Source organism: Calliphora vicina, chromosome 2 (assembly GCF_958450345.1).
Source record: "Calliphora vicina chromosome 2, idCalVici1.1, whole genome shotgun sequence".
Lineage (NCBI taxonomy): Eukaryota > Metazoa > Arthropoda > Insecta > Diptera > Calliphoridae > Calliphora > Calliphora vicina.
In genome coordinates, this window is record NC_088781.1 from 47911590 (window position 1) to 47930023 (window position 18434).

At 34.5% G+C, this 18434-nt stretch overlaps 1 protein-coding gene across 1 annotated transcript in view; it reads left to right on the forward strand.

The window, feature by feature from the left end:
• Positions 1-18434, forward strand: part of Dhc36C (Dynein heavy chain at 36C) — a 138806-nt gene that overhangs the window by 58063 nt on the left and 62309 nt on the right. Inside the window, exons 23-24 of the mRNA XM_065499980.1 lie at positions 8756-9043; positions 9113-9528. Of these exons, the coding sequence (XP_065356052.1) occupies positions 8756-9043; positions 9113-9528 (704 nt within the window). The remainder of the gene's footprint in view (positions 1-8755; positions 9044-9112; positions 9529-18434) is intronic.

Sequence of the window (18434 nt, forward strand, 5' to 3'; positions counted from 1 at the left end):
GAAACACGTGTGATCACAGATCGAGCTCCTTTTCATGATTTAACTCTTATTGGCCAAGTTGTTAACGAATTTAGATATTTGGGTTTTTTATATAAAAAATTAATTTTTGTTCAGAAATATGAGTGATCACACATCGAGCTCCTTTTCTTGATTAAACGCTTATTGGCCAAGTTATTAGCGAATTTAGAATGTAGACAACAGTGAAATACATACTTTTAATTACATAGATTTTTAAAGTTTATGGAAGTAATTTTATTTCAATGGATATTTTCTCGTGATCTCGTTTTCGAATTTTAGAATTTCACGATCAAGCGTGTAAAATACAGGTTTATATTGTAAAATTTTTCTCATGAAATTCGACAATCGCTAACACGGTTTCACGGATCTAGATGGATACAAATATATCTTACAGGATTCTGTTTGAGAATTCTGAGTTCTTGTTATGTTGAGCCTCAACCGTTGAATTCTTTGTTTGCTGGGTTACTTTACAATAAGTCTTGCAAACAAAAGGAACAAAAAATTGAAATAAATGAAGAGAACGCATCTGTTGTGCTGTACCAATTTTCCCGTAAGGTGGTAAATACTGTTATATTTGTATGGTTTTGCTTCAGCATCAACCTCAACGTCAACAATGACTACTGCCACTGCCACTACTTACTACCACTATAGCCATCACACAACGGTAAACTACCTTCCATAACACAGTCATTAGTCTCAGCAGCAGCCCTATAGCGTTTAATGCGAATGCACACACACACATACTACCTACATACATACATACATATGTTTGTATATCAGGAACAGCATTTAAACAGGAACAACAAAAAAAAATTGATTAATGTGCTCTACGCTAGATTAAAGCACATTTGCTATTAAAACATCTATCCCACATCTAGCCATATGAGGAGAACAACAGCAGCAACAACGTGAATTAAGGAGGAACGTCAACATCAACATCGACTACTGCTCTTGCTACTTCCACTTTTACATCTTCTACGCTTTATGAAATGTGAACGTAAATATTCCAAATGGTTTGTTGTTATTGCAACTGGTTAGAGGGCCATATAATTCCTTCGAGTTACATATCGCTCGGTATACTTTTAAAGGGATTTTGTTTTATTAAAAATTCCTCATTTTTCATTGAACACATTCACATGTGATGAACGGACAGATTGTAAATAGTATTACAAAAAAATAAACTTGATAAAATTGTATAAGGACACTTGTAGAAAAATTTTATGGTAAAATATAGAAGGTCTTTTACTTTCTTTAAATTCCAATGAAGCAAAGTCTGTATGAGATATCATCGAAATTTTCTATTCGTTTGAAAGGCAGGCCTAACGATGTCATTATGTATGGAATATAACATCGTGCTGTTGTTGTTTTAGCAGCGTGAACAATTTTACAATATTTAATCTGGGGGTTCTCAATATCAAGTCCAAGAAATTGTGCTACTTCTGCTGGATGGGTCCATAAATCTACTGGACATAGTGAAGTAGGGCTGGCTGGACAGTTGAAAATGTGGAGGGTATCATGATGACTCTGACCACATTCTGGGCATAAATTGAGAATGGCACGTTCTATGCGGGACCAGAAAACATTAAGCCTGTTGCTCCATCCTGATCTTAGTTGTGCCAGAACGACTCTTGTTTTACTCAGCAGAATCTTCTCGGCGTCTGCTATCGGTGGTGGGCGACCTCCAAGTACGACATTCATACGGTATCCTACTACCGCGGAATTGATGGCGTCTCTATGAATGTCGTTCAAAGCTGTCATATACGAGCTGCGATCCAATGGATCCTGCACATACATCTGTATGCTCTCCTTGTATTTTGTAAGGTCCTGTCTGATATGTGTCGGGGAGACTCCAATTGTGTGATGTTGAAGTTTGGATGACTTGGTGACATCCCAGAAGGAACTGTTGCGTCAGCATGACGTTATGTTCCTTGACCGGTACAACCTTAGTTTCCTCGTGAACCCAGCAACAGCAACAACTATACAACATCGTGCTAATTTCCGCCGCTGCTTCTGTGATGACTATGGCGCTTAAATCAGGCTAAATTTGACTGATGACATGGGTTATGTTGGCTTTGAGGGCCACTGTGGTTTATTGCCTATACGCATATACCTACGACTTAAGAAAACCGTAAAAGAAAAAGTCTAACGTTGTCAAACCGCACGACTCGGTGGCCAGTTCACATTCCCTTCACGTGAGATGACCATGCCCTCAAATCGCTCGTGCAGAATGTCCAAAGTGGCATGAAATGCCAAAATGTCGTTGTTTCTGGGAAACATCTTGACACATTATCAAAATGCCTACAAACTTCACTTAGTACACTTAGCCGTTGGAGCACTGATAGTGGAATTCTGGTAAAATGGAGTTTGTGCTCTTGTCAAGAAGGTACAAAATTCCCTGCTTTCCATTTCCGCGCCTTAATGGGATAGAACTTAGGCTCTCGGATAAGCCGAAGTACTAGGGTATCATTCTAGACTCCAAGCTATCCTGGAACCTGAATATCCAAGCGAGAGCGTCTAAAGCAGCTATTGCTATTTATACCTGTAGAAGGTCCTAGGAATAACCCAAAGGAATGCGAAATGGCTATTTGGTAAAGACCATACTAATCTATGGAGTACTAGTATGGTAGAGGGCTCTTAATAAATCCACCTACTGCGGGATGATGGAGAGAATCCTGCGAATCTCTGCACTAATGATAATAGGTGCACAGCGTAGTACTCCATGCCGTGCTTCATTCGTTATGTTGCACTGGCGACCGGCTGATCTCATGGTCTAACAATTGGCCGTGAATTCTTCAGTTAGGCACTGTGGGATCAAGTAGGTCTGGTTGTACCGGTCAAGCGTCTATTCTGGGATGTACATCTTATATCCCTGCAAACATTGGCTATTGCACTCCATTTATCTTTATTGACAGACGCTCCTATGTGTCGATTGCGGGCTGGTTACCTTCGAAGGTTCACGTCTGTGATCTGTACAAATGCCTCCAAGTCTGCGATTGGGGTGGGTGGAGGCATCTATATTCCCCGTTTCCAGAAGGGTATGTGTTTTAGGTTACCTGATCAATGTAGTGTAATTCAAGCTGAGATTTCAGTCATCAAAATGGCTGTACACTGGATGAAATACTGTAGGTTATTTGGTGTGAATATCCGAATTTGTACTGACATCAAACCTATCCTCTCTGGTGTCTATTCGACATTCAGATTGGTACATGAATGCCGGATGTCTCTTAACGAGATGGCGAGACATTCTAACCTGGAGTTATTCTGGGAGCCGGGTCACTCTGTTGTACTCGGCAAATACTATGAACTGGCCAAATAAAGCTCACGTCTCCAAGTCGACGAGATCGTGAGCGAGATATTATGGTAGGTTTTGAGGCTCTCCTGCTGTAAATCACTCACAAAGTGTAAACTTTATGAGTCTGTTCAGCTCAGATGATTTAGTTTGACAAATTGCTTGGTATCGATGCTTACATGGCTCGTTTACGACCATCATAGTTCAATGTCCCTTACGGGACTATCACGGGCTCGGCTACGAATTCTGATAGCCGTGCTTACGGGACTCTGCTTAATTGGTGCGCATGCGAGGAGACTGAATACTCATTACAATGACTTCTGTAGAAGATGGCATAATGAAGACGAGGAGGAATCAGTTCAATATCTCTTCTGTTTTTGCCTTGCTCTATGGGGGACACTAACTACGACAATGGGGAGTCCTTTCTTACACCAACTATCGAATCTATCGAGAGTGGATGTTAGGAAGGTGGATTTGTTTATTCGTGCGTTAGGTTGGTTCGGCATCGCACTGCTTTCCTCATGAGGACCTGAACATGATCCTTTAGGGTTTCACAAAGGGACCAATTAATGGATCCAAGTGAGCTGTTATACTGGTTGGCTTTATAAACTAACCTAATTTGACAAGATTGTCTGTTGATGTAGTCAATTATCCAGAAATGGGCCTTTTTGCTGAAGACGTTTGAAAATCTTTAGTTGCCATACATGTTCAATGTTTTCTGGTATGACAACCGATTTTAGATTATTTCAAGAATTTATTCAATAAGAGAACCAATTGAATGTGTAAAATCTTAGAAACATAATGACAGGAATTGATTATTCATCACCAAAGTACAAAACCTGTAGTTAAATGGTAAAAAAAAAATTTGATTCCAAAAATAAAATTCTTCAACTATGAAAGACCAAACTTTCTTTCAGTGTTTCTATTTAGTATGTGTCAATTTGATGGATAAATGTGCGTGGAAATAAAAAACAAACAAATAATAAAGTTTGAAAATGACCATGAATATGTAGCAGTATTGAAAGTACTGCTACATACAAAGTAGCAGTAGTTTTCCACAGTGATAGTTCATATTATGTTCAATTTCTCATTAGAAACAACGAAAACGCACATACTGAATTATGAGCAGATATGTACGAACATATTTATTCATCCATCAAAATTTTCAATTTATAAATACACAAACACACATTCGCATAAAACTACAACGTACAGCATCATTTATTTTTCACTCAACCAGCCAGCCAGGCAGGCAGTCTATCATTCATTCGAACGTTCATTTATGCATGCAGTCATGCATGCATTTAGTCATTCATTCATTTTCATCAACAACAACGGTTGTTGTCTGTCGTTTACTGTAGATACGATTAAATTCATTTCAATTTCAATTTAATCATGATTTTCTATTTTATTTTTGTTCTACTCTTATCATGTGTGTGTGCATGTGCGAAGGTAATCTGAAAAATATGTTTCTTTTGAATATGAGAGTAAGTTTCTGAATGAAAAGCATAGATGATTTCTAGGATGCTACATTGATCCAAATTTAAAAGGAAGTGAAGTAGATGGCATTAACTCTGCTTGAATTGGATTTCGAGACTATAGTTGCCAAATCCAGGTCGAACTATTTAGCATCTCTATTGTTCTGGAAGGTGTTTATCAATGATGGAATATTATTCAACTTTATTGTTTCACTGAAGTATCCTCGAAATTTTAGTTACATATATGTATGTATCGATGTTCTGTTGATATTACAGTGAATGCATTCCAACAAATTTAAGACATTTTACCCGGAATATAGGAAGAACATAACCTTTTTTGGCTGCCTAGGAGCTGTTATTTGAGCCCTTTGAATTATTTTATGTGGGGAGCCATTAAGGATAAATGTTAAGGAATCCATCCAGAGACAAATGAAGCGTTGAAATATGAAATCGAAGTTGCCAAGAGATTCGAGTCGAAACAATCGAAAATATACTGGAAAATTGGTTTGATCGGATGAGGTACTGCCGAGCCAGTCGTGGTAGTCATATAAATGATATTATGTTCCATTCATAAATGACAAAAATCAACCTTTCCAATAAAACCAGAAATTTTAAAAAATAATCAATACTTTTGTTTATAGCCAATTCAAATTTAAAATAGCCAACCCTTTATACAAAGATTTCGAACTAAGGTCCTAACGACCATTCTCACAGCTATGGAGCTGTTAGAAATACTGATATTTATAGAGACCTTAACATCAACATTGTTGCACAGGAAATGTAAACTTTCAAAACGCCGATACACGTGTCTTCTTTTTTTTGTCTCCTCTATCAAAATTTATTGGTCGGATCTTGTAATTTTGGAAAAAATTTGATTTTGTTGTATAGTGTTATCTAGCAAAATAATAGTATTTATGTGTACTCGCCAGTGTAATTTTTGACTGATTTTTGTCTGGAAGAAAGTCATGTATTTCCATTAAAGATCCCCTACAAAATCTTAGCTAAGTATTACTTAGAAAAGAAGATGGAGAAGAATTGATAAAACTAAATTCGGTTTAAATGGAGTCAGAAAACTAGACTGCAGTCGAAATGGGAAAACTTTGTATAGTTGTATAGTTGTATGTACTAAAATTCTTATATTAAGTCCAAAAAAGAAAAAAAATCACCTTATTTATCTAAAAAAAATAAGGGGATTTATTTCCAAAAAATTAAAATCTATGGTTTCGGATTTTTTTTAAAAAAATATGCTATAAAAGCGTAAAGAATGGATTTTGTGGCAGCCATAACTCAATTTGAAGTTAAATTGTCAGGAGAAATGATCGATATTGTTATTGGAAGGTTTTCAAATATGGATTAGAAGGTTTCATGTCTTCAATACGAAATACAGTAAATATGTTACTTAACCTTAAACAATTAAGATAATACAAGTATTATTAAAAATTAGTTTAAACATTTTTTTACTTTCGATTGAAACTTGAAAATATGTCTTCAGAAAATTGTATTTTCACAGTTAATTAAATGCTAGAGTACAATTTCAAGAATTTGATGAATGAATCATCAGGATATTCTAATTTAGGCATTTATTTTTTTTGAAATATCGGGTGTATGACTTTAAAATCCCGGATTTACAATTGATGACGTATCTAATAAATGCGGTTTTTGTTTTTAATAACTTATATGTCATTTTGAAGGTTACATATCTGTCCTCTATTCTCACTTAGTTATTGAACATTATATTGTAAACAACTTTTTTTTGCTTCGAAAATGTCGAATTTTGTACCTTCAATTCTTCATATGCGGGAAGTTCTGCTTTATACACCGATAGCTTAGCAAAGCTTATGGTGAATGTGTTCTATTGGTTTCAACGTGCGGAAAATGGTTTTTGCTGTTCAGAAATGGTGATTTTGACATGGAAGACAAAGATCGCCTAGACCAGCCAAAAAAGGTTGAAGACCAAAAATTGGAGACATTCATCGAAAAGCAGGGAAATTGGGTACCATACGAATTGAAGCAGAGAGATCTTGAAAGACGATTTTGCATGTTCTAAATGCTGTTTGAACACTATAAAAGAAAATCATTTTTGCACCGAATCATTACTTATGATGAAATTCCGGCCAACCATCCCAATCGACCCCAAAGGCAAATATAGATGGCGCTAAGGTAATCACAGGGATCCTGTACCGAACGCAACTGATTAATTTGAAGCAAGCTTTGGCCGAAAATCGCCCAGAATATGCCATATGCCAGATATGAAATCATGATATTCCATCATGACAACATTCGGCCAGTTGGGAAGTTTTGCCTCACCCAGGCCGTCCTCTCTGGGATAGGCTTCACTTCGGAACTGAGTATCCGATTTTGTTCGGATTCGTTCATGGCTAGGCATCTATATGTTGCCGGAAAGATGGAAAAAGGTCAAAGCTAACAATGGCCAATGCTATGAATAAATTTGTAATTATCGACTTTCAGTTTTGATCCATGAAAAGTCGAGCTTACAGTTAAAACAAAACATTAGACTCTAATTAAGACAATATATAATGTACAGACCATGAAGATATTGCTTGTAATCCTACACGAATTTCCTTTCAATCATTCATGTTATCCCGATACACAGTCTTTCAATGTAGGAGTGCGTCGATAAAAAATGTAACATATAAATATCTAGGAAATTGCTGGTGTTGTGTGTCTTCTTAGGAATTTAAAGGCAATCTTTAGTTTATGCAGTTTTGTTTATGGGTACAATTAACGAGTATGTAGACCTGGTTGAATCTTCGGAGAACTTGTTATTCCACTATTTCACATTGGCGAGGAAACAAAAAAATTACATGTGATCGACGTCTTCCTCTAGTCCATCGGGATATCCTCACTAATTGGAGCTGTTTAAAAACGAGTTTAGGTGGACTGTACAGTGGGGTCTATGCTTGAACACTATTCTGGTGAAACGTAAAATGCACCATTTTACACATTCTTAAAAAGACAGTTTCATTTTAATTTTTACTTCAGCATCATTACTTAAAAGCAAAATCTTCCTACCGTCCTCGTATATTTCAACATTTATACGTGTGTAGAAAATTTGTTTGAGAATTTTATCATATGGTGGCTTTAACCCACACACAAACTTACATAATTCCATGCCTTTATATTTGGAATTGTTAATGGAATTTTGTAACTGCGGGTGTAGTATGTAAGCCCAGGTTCGTGTGTGTATAGGTAACATGTGCGTTATTTTCTTTGGATTATATTGAGTAAATTAGTTCCTTTTTAATAACGATTTTATATATGTGTAAGTGTTTTTTTTTTCTTTATCCTTCGTTTTACATTTGCCCCAGTAATCTGCTCATTGCCGAAAGGACTTGGGTTGTGTGTGTGAGTGGTGAGTGCGCTGCGCTGAGCTGAGCAAGCACATCCTATAATTTATTATTACTTTGGTTTCCCATTACTAATGCATGCGGAACAAATTATGTTTTTGTCGAACCAAATTAACGTAATCGTTTTTTATATTGATTGGAATTATTGTTACTGATGCTGCTACTTATTGCAAGTTTTATTTTATTTATACCACATCAAATTTGTTAAAACGCTCCAGCCATGTTGCAGCTGTAAGCATTCGAATGGTTTAATTTTATTTTCGTAGTTATTGTTTAATGTAACTAATTTAACTAATTTAAATTGGCTGATAGATTTATTTATACCTTATGCTACTCGTTTTTGGTTATTCCGTGTAATTAAATTATCTACGCAGTGTAATTTTGTCATTTGGGAATTTAGGGAATTCCTCAAATGGAAACATATGTTAAGGATATGATGCAACTATGCTACAGAGAAGTGAACTAACATAGGACTAGTCCCCAGATTGATTCCTTGGGAGTGAAACGAATCACTTTTGAGGCTATGAGTGCCACTCTCTATTCTAAAGAAATAATAAACTTTGTGGATTATATTTTGTTTCATTTAAAATTTCTCATTTTAGAAATGCTCGCCGTTGGCCACTTATGATTGATCCACAAGGCCAGGCCAATAAGTGGATTAAAAATCTTGAAAAGAATAATCGTCTATGTGTAATTAGGCTTAATCAACCCGATTATACCAGGGTACTGGAAAATGCCATACAATTTGGTCTACCCGTGCTGCTGGAGAATATAGGAGAAGAATTGGATCCTTTACTAGAATCGATTTTACTTAAACAGCTTTTTAAGCAAGGCGGTACATTGTGCATTAAGCTGGGCGATTCGGTTATAGAATATAACCACAGTTTTAAGTAAGTATAAAAGGAAAAGCTTGCTATTCAAATCTTCATTTAAAAATTAATTCCAATTCCAACTTTAAGATTCTATATGACCACAAAATTACGCAATCCCCACTATTTGCCCGAGGTTGCAGTGAAAGTAACACTTTTAAATTTCATGATCACCACACAAGGTTTGCAAGATCAGCTGCTGGGCATTACCGTGGCTAGAGAACGACCCGATTTGGAGGCCGAAAAGAATACGCTTATTGTACAGGGTGCTGAAAATAAACGAATGTTAAAAGAAACCGAGGATCAAATATTGGAGGTTCTGTCGTCGGCTGAGAATATTTTAGAAGATGAAACTGCTGTACAAATTCTAAGTTCATCGAAGGCTTTGGCCAATGATATCAATGAGAAACAAGTGATAACCGAGGCCACCGAAAAACAAATTGATATAGCACGTTTGAGTTATGTGCCAATAGCTGAACATTCAACAATATTATTTTTCACTATTGGTAAGTAATTTTTGGAAATACATAATTCGGTATCTCGGGAACTATTGGTGATATCATTACAATATTTCACAAGGTAAGAGCTGAAATGTTTTCGAGTTGATTTAGAGTTGTTCGGCAGGATGAATGGGAGCCATCCTGCCCAACAGCCCTATCCAAAAACAAGTAAGAAAGATCGGTCAAGCCCGACCATATAATACCCTACACTAAGTAAAAGAGCAAAAACATTTTTCTTTTAAAATTTCAATAATTTATATTTTTGAGTGATTTTCGGTAGTGGGCCTTATATGGGGGCTATGACCAATTGTGGATCGATCACTATGAAATTAGGTCGTGTTATTTGTGTCTATATGAAAGTTTACTATGTTGAATTTTGTGAGTATACCCACATTTTTAAGCGATTTATGCACGTTAAAGTGATTTTCGGAAGCGGGTCTATATCGGAGCTATGACTAATTATGGACCGATCGTAACAAAATTTGGTGACATGAATTTTGTGTATATAAAACTTATTTGAAGCGGAACTTGTGGAGATACATATATAAATTAAACATTTATGACCGATAAAGTCCAATTTCGGGAGGACATTTGTATGGGAGCTAGGTGAAATAATGGACCGATTTCAGCCATTTTGAATAGGCTTGGTCCTTTAGCCGAAAAAATAATATGTACCATATTTTATCGAAATATCTTAAAAATTGCGACATGTACTCTGCGCACAAGGTTTACATGGACAGCCAGCCAGCCGACCAGACGGACGGACGGACATCGATCATCGACATCGATCGGTATACTTTAAGGTGGGTGTTAGACTAATATTTTTGGGCGTTACATCTGCACAAACGCATTATACCCTCCCCACTATGGTGGTGTAGGGTATAAAAATTATTATATCTATGACTTAAAAATGGGAGATTTACAATAGATCGAAAGCGGGGGTTCACTTCTCTCTCAGCAAATTTTTTTTGCTTCAAAAATGTCGAATTTTGTACCAACAAAGCGTCATATGCGGAATGTTTTGCTTTACTTCTTTAGTTTGAAAAAAATAACGATGAAGGACACCGATTGCTCACCGAAGCTTATGGTAAATGTGTTTCATCGGTTTCAATATGCTAGAGATGGTTTGTGCGGTTCAGGCCAGCCAAAAAAGGAGCACTACTCCATGAAGATTGTTGTCAAACTCAACAAGAGCCCGCAAAATCATTGTCTGCTACTGAATCAGCAATTTCAAAACGTGTGCAAGTAGCAGGATTCATCCAAAAGCAGGGAAATTGGGTACCTAGGAATTGAAGTTGAGAGACATTGAATGACAAAGAAAATAATTTTTACTTCGGATCATTACTTGCGATGAAAAATGGATTACGATAATCCGAAGCGTAAGAGATCGCACAGAGGGATGGCTTCATAAATTTTTTGGCAAAAATTATAAGAAGTTGTCGTAGAGCGCAGAACTAGAAATTTGGTACATATATTTTTTGAAACAAAAGAAGAACGTATGCCGAGTTTCAGTAAAATCGGCCATGCCCATCGCATACCGCCCGTGCAATCCAAATGCAATCAATACATTTTTGTGTAAAAATTATAAGGAATGGTAGTAGAGCATTGAAATTTGGCACCGAGAATTTATGGACCAAATTAAGAAAAGAAATACAATTTTATCAAAATCGAAAATCGAATTTCGGAACGCATACCCTCTAATTTGTTTATAAATATAAAACTATAGTTAAATATGAAATTTTGTCTTTCTATCATGATTGCAACCCGTGCCGACTTGCGATTTAGTTTTGTGGTGCATTTGCAAGTGGGAAAATGCAATTTTTTCAGTTTTTGTAAAAATTTTGCCATTAAATAATGACTTTTACAATTTAATTTAAAAGAATCGAAATGTGTACGTAATTGTCGTTATAATAAGATATAAAAGACAAAAATTGGTGAAAAAATTTTAAAGTTATTAAAAAATCGCCAGGCCATTAACGTGTCTCAGGCCACTAGAACAAGAAACGTAGGAACAAAATAAACATATTTTGAGAAATATTAAAATAAGAGCTTATTTTTACTTAAAATATATCCATATTTACTTGTATATGAGTTTTTGTCTTCGTAGGATACCGTTAACCTATTCGCCAGTAGAGTGTCCCTATAACCTGGGACACTCTACTGCCCATATAATCCAAATAGATTTTTTCGCATAAAATTTTTCCTATTTAAGTAAAAGTCTAGAAATGTGGTACATATATTTTTTGAAACAAAAGAAAAACTCATGCCGAATTTCAATAAAATCGGTGACGGCCACCGCCCACGAAACCCATACATAGATAAGATTTTTTTGATATTTCGTTTATTATTCGACAAAAAATGTTAAGTTTTCATCCTGTTCCGAAAACTTCCAAAAACTATTTTTTTTTTAAATCGAAACAAGACACTCCCACCTTTCATTTTATTAAAAAAACAGCTTGGAAAATCAAAAATAAAATAATTTTTACAGACTTATAGATTTGGGCATACATATTTTCTTAACGGTTTATGATATCCCCATAATATTTATACCCTACACCACCATAGTGGGTAGGGTATTATGCGTTTGTGCGGATGTGTGTAACGTCCAAAAATATTGGTCTAACACCCACCTTATACCGATCGACTTGGAATCACTTTCTGAGTCGATTAAACGATGTCCGTCCGTCCGTCTGGCTGGTTGGCTGGCTGTCCATGTAAACCTTGTGCGCAGAGTACAAGTCGCAATTTTGAAGATATTTCGATAAAATTTGGTACATATACTTTTTTCGGCCCAAGGACGAAGCCTATTGAAACTGACTGAAATCGGTCCATTATTTCACCTAGCCCCCATACAAATGTCCTCTCGAAATTGGACTTTATCGGTCATAAATGTTTAATTTATATATGTATTTACACAAATTTCGCTCCAAATAAGTTTGGTTACGATCGGTCCATAATTAGTCATAGCTCCCATATAGACCCGCTTCCGAATATCACGTTAACGTGCTTAAATCTTAAATGCTTACAAATGTTGGTATATACACAAAATTCAACATAAATAACTTTCATATAGACATAAATCACACGACCTAATTTTATTGTTCAAATATGTTAAAGGTAAATGGTATTTTTAGGAAAATTATAGATATATAAACCACTGAATTGCGTGAAAATATAAGTAAATTATTGTTAAACATCCTTGCATGGACATTACTTCAATTTTTTAAAAATAAAATACAATTTTTCTTAACCTTTAACTTATGACGTGAAAATTTTTGACATAGTCACAGATGTGGTGTAAATTTTACACCTTATAATTTTTGCAAAAAATTTTACTTTTTCGTTAACATTTTTTCGTTAATATTAGCTTTTTAACAATAAGATAAAGATTTTAATTTAAAAAAAATAAAAAATGAAAGCAAAATGTTATTTGAAACAAAAATGCAGGCGCTTTATTTCGTAAGCCTTTGTGATAAAACTTTAGAAAAATGAAGAGAGGGTGTAAAATTTACCACCACCTCATAAGTTAAAGGTTAAAACAATAAGTGTACATTTCAGCTTTAAACATTTCTCTACAAAACCGCGTCATTTGATTTTTGAAATTGAGTGTTTGAAAAATTGACTTTTTGACACCAAAATCCCTCTATGGATCGTATCGCCGAAGCCAAAGCAAAATATGGTCAGTTCTTTTGGTTCGGAATCCATATGTTGTCAGAAAGATTGGGAAAAGGTTACAGCTAACAATGCCAATACTTTGAATAAATTTATATTGTAGAAATGTTTTAAAATAAAAGAAAAATTTTTAAAAAAAAAAATCCCCCATTTTTAAGTCAAACTACCAAGAGATTTGAGTAAGAACCCTGAAGGAAACCTGTGGACAAGTGTCTCCAAGTCACCAGTTTTGTCGACTATTTTGGTGACTTTTTAGCGACATTGTCAACGAAGCGTCAACGAAGACGACTATTCCATCTGTTATGAATTCATACCATTTCGTTTTTTAATTTGTTTAATACAACGCCAAATGTTAACAAAATATGCAGTTTCATTATTTACGTCTATTTCAGAAAAGTACCAAAAGTGTAGATTAGAATTACTAAAATGTACTAGTGAATAAGTACCTAGTCAATAGGAATATCGTCAGTAGTAGACTTCCAATGTTAAATGTCTATAGTAAATAGCATTGTCTGGAGTAAAATAAGTCACTAGTACTGGTGACTGTGTCAATAGTAAGTCAGTATAGTTTCACTATTGACACTTCCTGCAGGGAAATTCTAAAAACGCATAGCATTGCTCCTCGAAAAAGCTGTATGTGTTACTTAAATACATACAAAGTTTTTTTTTTACTATCACGTCACAGTGGGCACTTTTTTAAAATAAATCCGTTTTTGAAACACATTTTCCCCTTTTTAGGAATTACGGTATTTCAAAATAAATAATTATAATGTCATTGATTTAAGGACATTTGGATCTATAGTTCGAAATTTTGTAAGACCTGAGGTGACCAACTATGAGGGACCGCCCACTGGCCCCCATTCCGCCTCCGAAACCGAACAACTGTAAATCAACTCGAAAACATCTCAGATCCAACATTGTTGAATTTCGTTACGTTATCTCCAATATTTACCGAGATACCACTGTGTAACGGTGTATTCTTTATTTGTTAACCTGTGTTTATTAAATTTTCGTTCATTACTTACCAACCCAATATTTCAAATTTAATTAAAACGTTGTTAAAACTGTACTGTACTAAATATTTGCTAATGTACACTGCTTCTGCAATACAAATACATATCTACATAAAATTGTTTATTATACATATACATTAGGGCGGGTAAATTTTTTAGACAAACGTCGATGGCGGGATTCTGCAATGAATTTTAAGCAACTTTGCTCTAGAAGCCATAGCATACTGTGGTAAATCACAAATCTAGCTGGAAAATATGCCTGGCAACATTCCTTCTGAACTTTTAAACTCTTTGCGGTTTAGTGGTCACTTTACTAACCACCTTTTCCATAGTCTTTAAAACATAATTTGTTGGCATCTATTGGCATTTTACTTAACAATTAATTTTTTCGATGGTTAGTAAACTAATCGCCTCACTCCAGGGGGTCGATTCTGGTTCTGTGAAACGGTGAAATGAAAAGTTTTTTCATATTTTCATAGAGTTTCTGATTCTCGTTTAGTGAAAAAATGATAAATAAATTCAAATGTTTTCATATGAAAAGAACATGTGGAATAAAACAAATTGAAGAACGGGAATCGCAATTTGTGTAATTGTGAAATGATAATATGAAAAGTTTAATGAAAACGAAAATGAAAAGTCATTTCACCGTTTCACAGAACCAGAATCGACTCCCAGAAAAAACCTTGGAATGAGGTGGTTTTTTATGTTTTGATTTATTTTTTCTTACTTTTTGTAATAAAGTAAAAATGCAATTATACACATAAAACCGTGTCTGAAAGGGTTAATGAGCTCCTCAATACAATAGGTAACAGTAATTCATGTTTTTTTTGTTCTTAGCTCTGATTAGGAAAAAGTAAGCTTTTAAGTCAGTTGTTGTCAACACGTGCATTCTGATTTCAAAGAGAAGCGTATTTATACCCTACACCACCATAGTGGGGAGGGTATAATGCGTTTGTGCAGATGTTTGTAACGCCAAAAAATATTAGTCTAACACCCATCTGAAATCGGTCCACAAATTTTGTTACGATCGGTCCATAATTAGTCATTGCTCCCATATAGACCCGCTTCCGAAAATCACTTTAACGTGCATAAATCGCTTAAAAATTTTGGTATACACACAAAATTCGACATAGTTAACTTTAATATAGACATAACTCACACGACCTAATTTCATGGTGATCGGTCCATAATTGGTCATAGCCCCCATATAAGGCCCACTTCCGAAAATCACTCAAAAATATAAATTATTGAAATTTTAAAAGAAAAATGTTTTTGCTCTTTTACTTAGTGTAGGGTATTATATGATCGGGCTTGACCGACCATACTTCCTTACTTGTTTTTGTGTGACTTTGGTTTAGCATTAAAAAGTCTACGGTGATTTTATTGTCATAATTTTTGTTTATTATTATTAAGCTATATTTCAAGGAAATATATTAATTATTTCCATTGTAAGTACAATGAGACCTCGATTATCTGTAATGGTCAGGAACGGGAGCATTCTGGATAATAAATTTTCCCGGTTAATTGAGTACCAATTTTAAGTAGTTTTTTAATACATATAGTTTTTCGATAATGACATTTACGGCTCTATATTGCACCCTGATCCATCAGTTGGATCAATATCGTCCAATTTGGTGGACAAACTTTCACAATAACGTTTTCATCATTAAGGCAAACTGCTCTCATGTAAATAATTTCAAAAAATGTCTGCTTAATCTCCATTATCTCATTGGTGAGTTTTTTCATTCATATGAATTCATTTAGGTGCCTATTATGAACTAAATTCGATTTTCGATTGTAGTCGAAATATCTGATCGAACGAATTGTCATTTGGTATTATGGCGCACATTCGTTGCTTACAACATTAGACCTGCATAAAATTAAAAAAAATATTTCAGTTAGTGGTATTTGGTCCACCAAAAACAAATAAAATTACAGATACTTACATTTTCAACAATATTTTTAATTTTATTTGCAGTGTCGAAAGCAAAATTGTGTTCGTTGAAAAATTCGATGCACAACGAAATTTTCGACAGCGATGCCAACGAATTTTACATTCGATAGTCGATATTCGATAGCCAACGAATATCGTTTGTCGAATGTAACTCATAATAGGGGCCTTAATTTTTCCACGAAAATTGTAACAGCATATTCCTATAAACGCACTTAATTTTTGTATTTTTCTGTATTTTTGTTATATTTTTGTTGTTTTCATCCAAAACCTAAATTTAACTTTTTTAATGAGAGACAACTTTCAAAAAGAACCGTTACTTTTTGAAGCGAAACCGTTTTTTTTCTTATTCTTGTTGTTTGCCTTAATTATGCGATCAAATGTTCTTGCTGCTATTTTAAGTGGAAGATTCGTATAAACGCAGACGTGATATTATTTTTGAAAAAAGTTACCAAAAATAAAATATTATCAATTTTAGTTTTTTTTTTAACCAAAGGTACGTTTCTAATAGTAACACCTCAATTTACTTCAACTTTTTCTATTTGAATCAATAAATTTCAACGCTTTTAAAGATGCCCAGGGAATTTTTTTGTCTGATCAAGAATATATTCAAATTAAATTTTTTCACTACCAAGGATGTTCCAATGGAGAAATTGGACGTAAAATCGATCGTTCGTAAACTGTAGTGCGAAATTTCTTGAAGAAAGGTCAAAATTATGGTGTTCGCAAACCTACAAAGGGAAATACAAAACTAACAAGAAGACAACTTAATCTAATAAAACAAGAAGCAACCCGCAACAAATTGAATTCCACACAAATAAAGAATAAATTGAATCTTCCAGTGACTTCCAAACACTTTTCACACATTTTACGAAACGACGAAAACATAAAATGGAAAAAGCCGAAATGTAAACCAATGCTAAAAAAGCACCATAAAGAAAATCGTCTAAAATTCGCCAGAAAATATATGAAATGGACAGATGAGTGGAAAAAAGTAATTTTTTCTGACGAAAAAAAAAAAAATTTATTTAGACGGTCCTGACTCATACTCATGCTATTGGCACGATTTGAGATCAAACGATGTTCGGATGTCAAAACGTAATTTCGGTGGTGGCAGTGTTATGGTTTGGGCAGTGTTTTCTGCAGTTGGCAAGTCGAAAATATATTTTGTTCCGACAAAAATGAATAGTGCGATTTATAACGAACTGTTGGAAGATGCTCTTCTCTCATTTATGGATGAAAATGAAGAAGATGAAGATTGCATATTCCAACAAGATAATGCTGCAATCCATGTTTCTACGCAATCGAAATATTGGTTTAATGAACATATCAGTCCTCTGTTGGACTGGCCGGCTTGTAGTCCGTACTTAAACCCAATGGAGAACTTGTGGGGATACATGGCCCGTAAAGTTTATGCTAATAATGCCTAGAATGAAAGCATAATGACTGTGACAGAGCTGAAACTAAGAATTAAACAAGTCTGGGAGGAAATTGATTCCGATCTGATTAAAAAATTAGTGGAATCAATGCCAGACCGTATTTTTTAAACAATCCATAACAAAGGATCATCCACACATTATTAATAATACTACTGTGGCCCATAAATTAAAGTTCGTTTATAGGAAAATACCATTAAAAATGGCTGTTAATCTCGAAAATTCAGTAAAAAAAATAAATAAAGTACAAATGAATTTTTTTTGTAAATAATAATTTAAGTGAAGTCTTAACTAATTTAATAAACAAATTTGTAGCCCCCTAAATATGTTCTTGTTTAATTTTTACAATTTTTTTAAAAAAAAGTAGTGTGCGTTTAAAGGAATATGCATCAGTGTATATAATCAACAGCATATTTTTCTCCTGCTGCATTAAGTTTGTGATTACAATGTCGCTTTTTTATTTAATTTTGAGTGAAATATTTTAGCCTTTTCTTCGCTGCTAATCCAGAAATTGGAGTTCCTTTAAATCTTTCCTTCCGGAACCATTCATAAACAGCAAAATCTACTTTTGTATATGCTTCCGAATCATCGTATGCAATAGAGGGAATTCCCCTTTTTCGTTTTATTCACATTGTTCAAATTGATTGTTCAATTCAAATAATCGAAAAAAATTATGCTTATAATCCCGGATAATAGAGGTAATTACAGTTAATCGATCCAAAAATATTTAAATTTTCTTTCCCGGTTAATTGATGTTGCCGGTTAATCGCCTCACTGTATTAAAAAAAAATTTTTGTTAGAAGTTCATAAAAAGCCAAAAAAATTTAATTTTTTCATAAA